At 35.1% G+C, this 12250-nt stretch overlaps 1 protein-coding gene across 3 annotated transcripts in view; it reads right to left on the bottom strand.

Moving 5' to 3' along the window:
• The window catches only part of LOC105231551 (kinesin-like protein KIF12), a 52568-nt gene that overhangs the window by 22376 nt on the left and 17942 nt on the right, over positions 1 to 12250 (bottom strand). For all 3 annotated transcript variants that reach the window (XR_007422263.1, XM_049452087.1, XM_049452086.1), the window contains exons 2-4: positions 12074 to 12245; positions 10776 to 11003; positions 7889 to 8029 (exon numbers count right to left, since the gene is read on the bottom strand). Coding sequence is in view for 2 of the 3 variants with exons in the window: in XM_049452087.1 (XP_049308044.1) it covers positions 7889 to 8029; positions 10776 to 11003; positions 12074 to 12245 (541 nt within the window). In the remaining variant the exon portion in view is untranslated. The remainder of the gene's footprint in view (positions 1 to 7888; positions 8030 to 10775; positions 11004 to 12073; positions 12246 to 12250) is intronic.

The following is a 12250-nucleotide window of genomic DNA, read 5'->3' as shown; positions in this document are numbered from 1 at the left end:
CGGACGTCTCTGATAATATCATTAGAAATAAAATAGATTACATTCTGATAAATAATCGCTTCTCTTCCTCAATAAAAAGGTCAATACATATCCAGGAGTGGATGTACCTTCGAATCACAACTTGCTACTGGCAAAATTGCGGATTATGCTAGCCCTAATTAAAAAAGTAAGCCTAAAATTAAGCTAAATCTTGATAAGTTGAGAGACGAAAGTGTGAAACACTTATTTGAAAGTGAAATTAATGAAAATATACATACATCAGGGAGTGCTGAAAGTATATAGAGCGAAAGAAAAGAAAGAAATAATTTGTACTACAGCAAAAAACCTCTTGGGATAGATAAGAAAGAAAATAATAAAAATCATTGGATGACAGATAACATAAAACGAATAAGTAAACGCCGGGAATATAAAAATAAAAACACTGAGATGTATCGACAACTGAATAGAGAAACAAGGAAGATGATTCGTAATGCAAAAACAAATTGGATAAACAGTGAATGCCAAGAAATTGAAAGATTACAATTTTTACATGATACCTTCCATTTACACAAAAAATTGAAAGAAAGGGCAGGTATTCACTGTAAAAATCCGCCCTCAATCCTTGTAATGGAAACCATGAGGTGGTATTTGACATAAATGAAAAGGAAAATATTTTAAAGAAATATATTGAAAACGTTTTTTCGGATGACAGTAGATTGAACCAGAACCTTCATCTCCATCACAGACCAACTAGCAATTATATTACGAAAGGCGAAATAGAGAGAGCGATACAATCAATGAAAAATTACAAAGCAACAGGTCCGGATGAGGTTCCAGCTGAAATTTTAAAGTTTATAAATGAAAAAAATATGATTCTCTTAGTAAAGCTTTTTAACCACGTTTATGACAATGGCCAATATCCAAAAGACTGGTTAAATTCTACATTCAAATCACTATCTAAGAAAAATAATGCGAAACATTGTAGTGAATACAGACTAATTAGTCTAATGTCACATGCTCTCAAGTTATTTCTAAAAGTCATTCGCGCCAGGATATATAGGAAATGTGAAGTGTCAATGGGTCAGACTCAATTCAGCTTCAGATTCCTACAACTTCGGTCTTGGAACACGCGAGGCATTGATCTGTATACAAGTTTTGGTTCAAAACTGTAAAGATGTCCAAAAAGATGTATTTTTTATGAGAAAGCTTTCGACACTGTTCAAAGTTCTTCATTCTATGGGAATAGATGACAAAGAGATTCGTTGCATAAGAAATCTATTTTGGCGACAAATTGCCCATGAAAACATCAATGGTGATATATCCGAAGAAATATCTACATATTTCACGAGGTGTAAGACGAGGATGCATTCTGTCCCTCCTGTTATTTAAGACATATTCGGAAGTCATATTTCAATAATTGGTAACCAATATTGATCATCAGTAATATACGCTATGCAGATGACACTACACTTATAGCCGATGGCTTGATGGGATTACAACAACTTGTACACCGAGTTAACTTACGTAGTGACGAATATGGCCTACGCATTAACATAAACAAGACGAAGTACATGATAATTCGAAGGAAAGCCATATACATACAATGACATATTAGGGGTATTCAGACCGAAGCCTGTTAATTTGGTAATTCGTTAGTTGATACTTCGTTAAAAGGCTTAACTGTGAACATACTTTTTGTTCTACCTCTGTAGTATGGTAAATTTTATTCCGAAACAGCTGATTCAATTTTATTAAAGAGTAAATATGCCTCATTAAAGAGCAAAATCTAAAATTGTCAGTCATTTAATTGAAAATTTTGTGGAGCAGATAAAATTTATTACTTGTAAGTACTTTAAATTGATGTACAGAGGAGCAGGAGAACAGCTGACGTGATATCACCGAGTAATGAAACAATTATCAAGCTTGCCAGATGGATAGTTCATTACTCGGTAGAACGATAGTCTGTTAATTTTACAAAAACAAAATACGAATATAACGAATTAATAAGGCTGGTCTAAATACCCCTATTATGTAGCCATGACCTCAACATCACAACCACAATATGTTTTTTTAAATGCTATGCTTGGTCAGTGCTTCTCTATGCGAATCGTGGATTCTAAAAATCACAGATATGAACAAGATGGAGTCCTTGAGCTATGGCTTAATAGAAAAATCCTAAAAATCCCATGCTCAGACATACACTGAAGTTTTGAGAAGAGTGAACCGCAGCCTAATTAGGACATATTATGAGGCACTCCAAGTATGAGCTCCTACAATTAATTATCCAAGGAAAAATTGAAGGGAAACGGGGTATTGACCATGAACAAATTTCGTGGCTTCGAAAGATTCTAATTAAGTTATACGAACAGCCCATGATATTTGAGCCAAAAGTTTCTGTAACATCACATAAAACTAGAGAGCAACGTTATACCAAAAAAGTTCAACCACATTCTTGAGCTTCTTTAGTTTTAAATATATATATGTAATTAAGATTGAGTACTTATTGTTAGGCTATACTAAGCAGATCCAATAAATAAATAAATATTGAAAAAAATAAAGGTTCGACAATGGTCAGAAATCCAGAACATTGACAAATAAAGAATAAGAATGATGTAGAGAAAACACATTGCCTACCTCGCAACGTTACGATCACTCACAACACGTGCGGGATGGGATAGATACCAAGAGTTGAGGAGGGAAGCGAGACACATTTGCAGACAGAAAAACCAAAAGGCCGAAATGCGTAAAAGGGAGATGCTTCTATGCCGCGATGTCTGAATTTGATATCCCCGCAAAACTAATATGGCTATGTAAACTAAGGTTGAGCAATACCAAAAGCTCCGTCAAGTTCAGAAGGACCTCTACGAGCCGTTTAATACCAAACGAGATTTCAGACAAGGCGACTTTCATGTGACTTCTTCAACCTACTGTTGGAGAAAATAATTCGAGCTACAGAACTAAACAGAGAAGGTATCATTTTCTATAAGAGCGTATAGCTGCTGGCGTACGCCGATGATATTGATATAATTGGCCTTAACAACCGGGTCGTTAGTTCAGCTTTCGCCAAAATGGATAAGACAGCGAAGCAAATATTTATGGTCCTTTGCGCGTTGGCCACGGCAAATATCGCATTCGATGGAACTCTGAGCTGTATGAGATATATGACGACATTGACATAGTTCAGCGAAAAGCGGCTACGCTGATTAGGTCATGTCGTCAGAATGGACGAAAATACTCCAGCTCTGAAAGTATTCGACGCAGTACCCGCCGGGGGAAGCAGAGGAAGAGGAACCGCTCCACTCCGTTGGAAGGACCTGGCTTCGCTTGGAATCTCCAATTGGCGCCACCTTGCGAAATGAAGAAACGAATGGCGCGCTGTTGTTAACTCGGCTAAAACGGCGTAAGCGCTTTCTAAGCAAGTAAAGAAGAAAAATAATCATGTAGTACATTAGCATGCTAAAGAAGGTTTAAGACATTCGTTGCCTCGGACTTCCAATGGAAAAGACATAAGCTTTTAAAAGGGCTAATGTTTGTCATCACATTGTTCGGTATAAAAATAAACCCCAATACCCAAAAAACATTTATACAAAACTTGTCAAACTAATATAAAATTTGGTACAGCTAAAGAATAAGGACATAAACGTAATCAAAACTTACATAAACTTTGTATATCACGAATATAAAAATATTTATTTTGCCTTGCAAAATATGTTCACTTGATGACAGTTTTTGTCGAGATGAGAAAAGTTATGTTGAAGCGCCGAATTTTATATAGTTATGTACATATGAATTTTCGTTTAAAAATAAATCGACGACGCAGAAAAAATGTTAACTTTTATGAAGATTACAGTATTGTCTTGGGCAATAACTTACTCATGCAGATATCTCGTCAAATGAAGTAGTTGTCCCTTCAGGCACTTGATTCCGATCGTTTAGTTTTCATGGCAGCTATGTATGTACATATACATACATATCTATGCTATGGTGATCTGATTTGAACAATTATTTCGGAGATTGCATTATTGCCTTAGGTAATATGTGATACTAAATTGCGTAGACATACATACATATCTCGTGAAATGAAATAAGTTTACCATGCAAGCACTTGACTACGATTGTTCAGTTTGTATCTGATTCGATTCGAAAATTTGTATGGCAGTTAATAGCTATAGTGGTTCGCGCAGCATCTAGGGAAGAAAAATACGTGTGCAAATCTCAAAAACTTAGGCTAGTCATACAGACGGACAGGATTAAATCAACTTAGCTTGACATGCTGATGATTTACGAGTATGTATATATTTTATAGAGTCTCCGATGTTTCCTTCTGGGTGTTACAAGTTTCGTAGCAAACTTAATATACCCTATTCAGAGTATAATTAGATATTTGCAATTCCAAATTCTACAAGTCACTCATCACCCCGTCTTGTTATATGGTGCAGAGGGATGGACGATGACAACATCTAATAAGTCGACGTTTGGAGTTTTCGAGAGATAGGTTCTGCGGAAGATTTATGGTCCTTTGCGCATTGTTAAAGGCGAGTTACGCACTCGATGGAGCTGTAGGCACAATACGACGATATTTCAAGAAAACACTCCAGCTTTGAAGGAGCACCTGCTGGTGGAATCAGAGGAAGAGGAGGACTCCGTTTCTCACTCACTCCGTTGGAGAGATCAGTGGGAGAAAGACATGACTGCACTTGGTATCTTGAATTGGCGCCAAATTTCGAAAAGGAGAAACGAGCTGTTCTTAACTCGGCCATAAACGCGTAAATGTTGTCTACGCCATTAAAGAAGAAGAAGATATAGCTGGTCAACATCCTCCTTAGATAAAGATCTAAGAAAACTTGCGGAAGTCGTTCTAGCTGTTCCAGCAACCAAAGTTTCAATGGAATAGGTATTTAGTGCATTATCACAATTTTTTTTTTTTAATTTCTATATTTATTGGATCTGCTTGGTAAAGCCTAACTAAGCTGAAGAATATGGTTGAGCTTTTTCTGATAGAACGTTGCTCTCTAGTAGGCTGGTAGATCACCTCTTTTTAAACGTGTTTGATTGTGGGAATTTACCAAGGCGTTAGCTAATGGGTTTGGATGGTGGTGAAGTTTAGAAATAAATCTCATTCTGCCGTCCTCTACCGCCTTCTTTATCATAGGAATATCAAGATCTTTATGAGTGTTTTTATTATGCATGTACCATGGTGAACGTGTGATTGTTCTAAGCATTTTATAATGGAACCTTTGAATTATTATCAATGTTGGTTGCACAGGTCGAACCCACAATTAAATGCCATGCATCCAAATCGGTTTTATTATTGCATTGTATGTTTATTGTCTAGGCTAAGTTTAGAATTTTTGTAAAAAGCCAATTTAAATATGCTGGCTGAGCTTCATGCAAGTTATTTTATTGGCTATGAGTTTTCGTCACATGAGCCTTAGACCCAGGTGAATTTCAAGATAAGTTACTTCATTCGAGATATTAGGACATTGTTTATTTTAATTGTCGACACGTCTCTCACGTCTCTAGTCTCAGCGAGAATGTAACATGTTTGCATTTTTGCTCATTAATATTTATACGCCAGTTGGCCATTCTTCGACAAAAGTTGTGCTGCTCGAATACTCTTGATGCTCTGATGGGTATTTGTTACGGCTTACTAGAGCTGTGTCATCCTCGAAAGTGAGTGTCAATACGTTAATAGCTGTTGGAATGTATGCTGTATATAGTATGTACAGAGTCGGGTTTAGCATGCTACCGTGAGGTACACCAGCCCATATTGCTCGTTCTCCTGATATGATGTCTGCTACTTTAACTCTAAATTTCTTGTTTCTCAATAATGGCACCAAAGCTTTATGCAATTCGTAAGGTAAAACGTTTTTGATTTTCCATAAAAGGCCGCCAGACCTTATCGAAAGGCTGAGCCACATCTACAAAAATAGCAGGTATTTTCTGTGCTCGAATGCTTCCCTTATTTCGTTGGTAATTCTATTAACTTGCTCTACATTGCCATTTTTAGCATGGTGCGTTGATATTATATTATTTTCGCACAGGAAAGGAGTCATCTTTGATAGTAACACTTTCAAATATTTTAAAAATACAAGGTGAGAGAGTCATGTCTGTAGGAAGACGGCTGTGTTAAGTATTTCCCAGGTTTATCTATCATGATAATCTGCGACTTTTTCCACGAAATTGGATAGTATCCGAAACCAGGAATTTCATTAAAGAGCAAGGAGAGCACCGTTATAGCAATATTTAGTGTCCTGATGCCTTTTTCAAACTTCAGAAGTAGAAGTCCTTAAGGACACAAGCGAGTCGTTACCGGTATTGGCCAAAGTTGTCAACTTAAAGTTGTTCTTTGGGCAATTCGGTTGAAATTCCTTTTCTATGTGATTTTCAAAGCAATTTTCCTTTTCCTCATCCCTACGTGCCCAATTATTAGAGGCATTTTGGAATCTACTGGTGGCTGAAAAGAATTTTTCTAAAAATTTTGCACAGTTTCTTTATGTTATATAAATTTCAGTGGTGTCTTTTTTTTAAGTGCTTTTTTTAACTTACGTACAGCAGATTTCAGTTGAAGCAGAGTTGAAGGTGAGCGACTTAACTGCCATTTAGTATTTATTTTCCAGTCAATACTGATGTGGCTGCTTATATTTTTTTTATATTTCAACCAGTTAGTTTTATGAGATGTTACAGAAAATTTTGGCTCAAATATCATAGGCTGTTCGTATACTTTATCAGTACAGAAGAATGATCAGGTGATAAGTCTGTACATATGTCAGCTGTCATAAGCGATCTATCTATATTTTTGACTACAAAAAAATCTATTACATCTGGTATTTTTTATCTCTCACTGGCCCAGTATGTCGGTTTACCAGGAGACATTATATCCAGGTTATTATGCTTATTCATAACAGTGTAGTACACACTAATTTTAATAAACATCGCTCGAACCTAAACGATGCTGCTACCATTAATAATTTACTTATCACAAAACCAAATTTCTTCACAGGACAAATAGTGTTTGGTTTGCTTACTTTTGTCTATTAATAAACAATAATATTTCCTTCGTACCATTAAAGAAACAAAATTATTTGAATGAATTTTTCAAAAAATTTGAAGTACACACATGAGCATGTGTTTCATATTGAGGTGTACACACACACAAATTTTGAACAAGTGAAAAATATTTTAAAGCATTTCGAGTGTGTTGAAAAAACCACATAGATTTGTTGGAAGCTAAAATATAAAGGAATTAATTATTTACCATCTATGTATGAATATTACTATTAATTTCTATGTAATTTGGTTTTAAGTTATTCAAATCAAACTGCTCGTTAGTTTTGAAACTAGTTGTAGTGATATCAAACATTGTTAAAGCTTTAAAAATGTTTGTAATACAAAAAAAACGAGTGTATCAATAAAAAATTCTTTAAAACTCATGTGTGTAAATTCGAACCATTCAATATATATTATAGAAATATATGTATATATATATCGTCACCTGAAATGCAAAATAACGTAACAACATTTTCAGAAATTCACAGTGGCATGAATGAGACACGAAATAAAATGGAACATGAGTGAAACAAAATATTAATATTGGTTAAAACTGGTTTAAATATGACCGCAGAGCCAGAAAATGTTGAACATATGTAAAATTATGTATCTAATTTAAAGTAGTGAAGCGTAATCAATAAGACACTCAATTACGAATTTTTTGATGTTACGTTATTTTGCATTTCAGGAGACGATATGTATGTATGTATAACTTCTTATTCATGATATTTTATTTTTACGATCTAATCGCACTAAATAATTTATCATTAATGTATGTATAAAAAATTGATGAGATATACTTTAAGTATACATAAATATATTCTAATATTGTTTATAATTAAGATTAAGGAGCACTTACTCGTTCATTGTAGATTTCAAGAAAAGATGCTTTCAATACATAATTTACGTCCTTTCGATTTTTAATCAACTGGAAGAGGTATAAAAACGACCGGAAGATAAGACCATGTCGGGGATCCTTTAGATTCGGCTTGCCGTGAAACTGTAACAACAACAAACACCTTAATTATGATTCTTCTTTATACGAATATGTTTCAAATAAAAAACGCAACTGATATACTTATTCACGAGCGTAACATGTTATAATTGTAAAAATCACTTTTTGTGGAAAAGTGAAGAGAAGTGATACAAAAAGGCTCAATATTTCAAAAATAAGTATCTGCTGCACTGAAAGTTATGTCATTTATTGTAATAAAATGTTTATTAATCTAAATAAATTGAAAAGTTTAAAACCATTAAAATTAAATTTATTGACACTGCAGTTGCAGTTCCAGTCTGTGGTTCAAGCGACGGCAAACGATCCGGGAGGCGAGAATATAAACTTTGTTTTTTGATAAAAACTTAACATAACGGTAGTAATCTCGGAGTAGAAATAAATATATGATAAAAAAACTACCAAAATACCTATACTGACCAAAGACGTATTCTCATTAAGGAATTATATGTGTATGTAGTTTTAAATACGAGTATGTCAAAAACCATGACAATCGTAGTCAAAATAAAGAAATTGGTTGAGGTTTTATTTCCACAACAGTTAAAAACTAGGTTTTATATAATGTTGAACCTAGCGAATAAATCGGCAAACGAAGTGAGTGAAAAATGCAGACAAAACTGAACAACTGAAATTTATAGCGTGTTGCTATCAACCTAATAGCTAAATCAGGGGACAAATAAAAGGCACTCATTCAAACTCATACAAAAAATCTGTAATTTTGGTTTGTTTACATTTTCATCTCTCAAAGTGAGGTTTCTCGTTTACCAACTACTTTTTTTGGGGGAAAAACCTTGGTATTGTGAATGAAAAAAATCGATGAACTGGCAATGCCTCTAGTTCAATATAAAAGCTATGATAGCTTATGACAAGCCAACATAATTATGTTGGCTAAGTCTTCCATACAAAATAAGCTAATAGCTTAATTTGCTGGTCAAATAAAACACGCCTAATATTTTTGCATGCAATGGAAACAACTGTCATGAAATTTTGCTATTGTTAATTTATTCACTTAATTATTGATATTGAAAACAACACATTAAATTGTAAATCTATCACCACCACGCCATCTTCGCGCAGATTCATTTCATGTAATGAACATACCACATAAAATTACATTTGACGGCACGTCTTGAAAAAAGGTGTAAATAGATATATTGGGAAAGGAGTGTTTGAAATGTTAGTTCGAACAGATATACAGAGAAATTTGTGATTGTTAATTTGTTTATCTGGATCACTTCTTACGTAATACATAGTAAGTACTTTGACTTCCATTAACGGAGAGTGCCGTCAGTGTCAGTGTCTTTTCAAGAGACAGCAATAGACATTTTACTGTCCGAATATTGGTATTTAGTAATAATATAATAATAATTAAGAGTTTCGTATTTTGCGCAGCTGCCGCACAACACACATTTTAGCATTGTGCGCGAAAAAATGAGCAGTATCAACAGTGATCGTTTAACGCCCGTACAGTACACTCTCTAAACATTTTCTGAAATTTGTTCGAAATCATTTAAGCCGATTTTAGGTTGTTTTTATACTCTCGCAACAAAGTTGCTAAAGAGAGTATTATAGTTTAGTTCACATAACGGTTGTTTGTAAGTCCTAAAACTAAAAGAGTCAGATATAGGGTTATATATACCAAAGTGATCAGGGTGACGAGTAGAGGTGAAATCCGGATGTCTGTCTGTATGTCTGTCCGTCCGTCCGTCCGTCCGTGCAAACTGTAACTTGAGTAAAAATTGAGATATCATGATGAAACTTGGTACACGTATTTCTTGGCTCCATAAGAAGGTTAAGTTCGAAGATGGGCAAAATCAGTCCACTGCCACGCCCACAAAATGGCGGAAACCGAAAACCTATAAAGTGTCCTAACTAAGCCATAAATAAAGATATTACAGTGAAATTTGGCACAAATGATCGCATTAGGGAGGAGCATATTTAGAAGTAATTTTTTTGGAAAAGTGGGCGTGGCCTACTAAGTTTTTTGTACATATCTCGGAAACTACTATAGCTATGTCAACCAAACTATATAGAGTCGTTTCTTTCAGGCATTTCCATATACAGTTTAAAAATGGAAGAAATCGGATAATAACCACGCCCACCTCCCCTCAAAGGTTATGTTGCAAATCACTAAAAGTGCGTTAACCGACTAACAAAAAACGTCAGAAACACTAAATTTTACCGAAGAAATGGCAGAAGAAAGCTGCACCCAGGCATTTTTTTAAATTGAAAATGGGCGTGGCGTCGCCCTCTTATGGACCAAAAACCATATCTCAGGAACTACTAATCTAATTAATTTTACAGCAAATTAAAAAAATAATGAAATCTCGATTATCACTTTATCATGCGAGAGTATAAAATGTTCGGTGACACCCGAAGTTAGCCCTCCCTTACTTGTCATATCTACAATTGTTAAATAAATGTATACCTATATATCGTCACCTGAAATGCAAAATAACGTATCATCAAAAAATTCGAAATTGAGTGTCTTATTTATTACGCTTCACCACTTCAAATTACAAAGATAATATTACATATGTTCAACATTTTCAGGTTCTGCACTCAGATATAAACCAGTTTTAACCAATATTAAATTTTTTTTTCACTCATGTTCCATTTTATTGCGTGTTTCATTCATGCCACTTTACATTTCCGAAAATGTTGTTACGTTATTTTGCATTTCAGGTGACGATATGTAGATATTTCTTTTCGGTTATAGCTCAAATGTTTTTACCAAGTCAGGTGGACCAGTCAACGTATGAGTTTTTCCCGATCCAGTTTGTCCATAACAAAACGCAGTACAGCTAAAACCTTCGATTGCCATGTCAATGATGCGTTTGATGCCTGAATAATCCAAAATATCCTCCTGAGTCGCTCCGGGTTCAAATACAACGTTATAAGTAAATACATGAACATTCTCTTGATTTCGTGATTTCTTGTTGTTTCTCTCACTGCTTTCGATCTGTAAATATGGCATATTTAAACAAACACATGTTTTATAATTATTTGAAAGTTAGCTTCTTCTTAATATATAAGTAACGGGTGATTTTTTTGAGGTTAGGATTTTCATGCATTAGTATTTGACAGATCACGTGGGATTTCAGACATGGTGTCAAAGAGAAAGATGCTCAGTATGCTTTGACATTTCATCATGAATAGACTTACTAACGAGCAACGCTTGCAAATCATTGAATTTTATTACCAAAATCAGTGTTCGGTTCGGTTCGGTTTTTATCGACAAATTTTGTTCAGCGATGAGGCTCATTTCTGGTTGAATGGCTACGTAAATAAGCAAAATTGCCGCATTTGGGGTGAAGAGCAACCAGAAGCCGTTCAAGAACTGCCCATGCATCCCGAAAAATGCACTGTTTGGTGTGGTTTGTACGCTGGCGGAATCATTGGACCGTATTTTTTCAAAGATGCTGTTGGACGCAACGTTACGGTGAATGGCGATCGCTATCGTTCGATGCTAACAAACTTTTTGTTGCCAAAAATGGAAGAACTGAACTTGGTTGACATGTGGTTTCAACAAGATGGCGCTACATGCCACACAGCTCGCGATTCTATGGCCATTTTGAGGGAAAACTTCGGACAACAATTCATCTCAAGAAATGGACCCGTAAGTTGGCCACCAAGATCATGCGATTTAACGCCTTTAGACTATTTTTTGTGGGGCTACGTCAAGTCTAAAGTCTACAGAAATAAGCCAGCAACTATTCCAGCTTTGGAAGACAACATTTCCGAAGAAATTCGGGCTATTCCGGCCGAAATGCTCGAAAAAGTTGCCCAAAATTGGACTTTCCGAATGGACCACCTAAGACGCAGCCGCGGTCAACATTTAAATGAAATTATCTTCAAAGAGTAAATGTCATGAACCAATCTAACGTTTCAAATAAAGAACCGATGAGATTTTGCAAATTTTATGCGTTTTTTTTTAAAAAAAAGTTATCAAGCTCTTAAAAAATCACCCTTTATATTGGTATTAATTTATGCAATTAAATAAATGTACGTATATGCGTAATTAGCTCTCACAATAATTTGTCCATTTCCAGGGAACTGAAGAATCATGCCATATCTATCACGTTTTTCCTTCTCATTAAGCGGTCGCACCCTCACCACAACATTGATGTTGTCCTCCGGTGTTGAGGGTTCACTGCCAGTGGATTTCGATGCCACTATTTCCAAAGTGTCCGCACTACCAATTCTGCA

This window comes from Bactrocera dorsalis, chromosome 3 (genome assembly GCF_023373825.1).
Source record: "Bactrocera dorsalis isolate Fly_Bdor chromosome 3, ASM2337382v1, whole genome shotgun sequence".
Taxonomy (NCBI): domain Eukaryota; kingdom Metazoa; phylum Arthropoda; class Insecta; order Diptera; family Tephritidae; genus Bactrocera; species Bactrocera dorsalis.
Note: the sequence above shows the minus strand (reverse complement) of the source record. Positions and strands in the feature narration are given on the sequence as shown.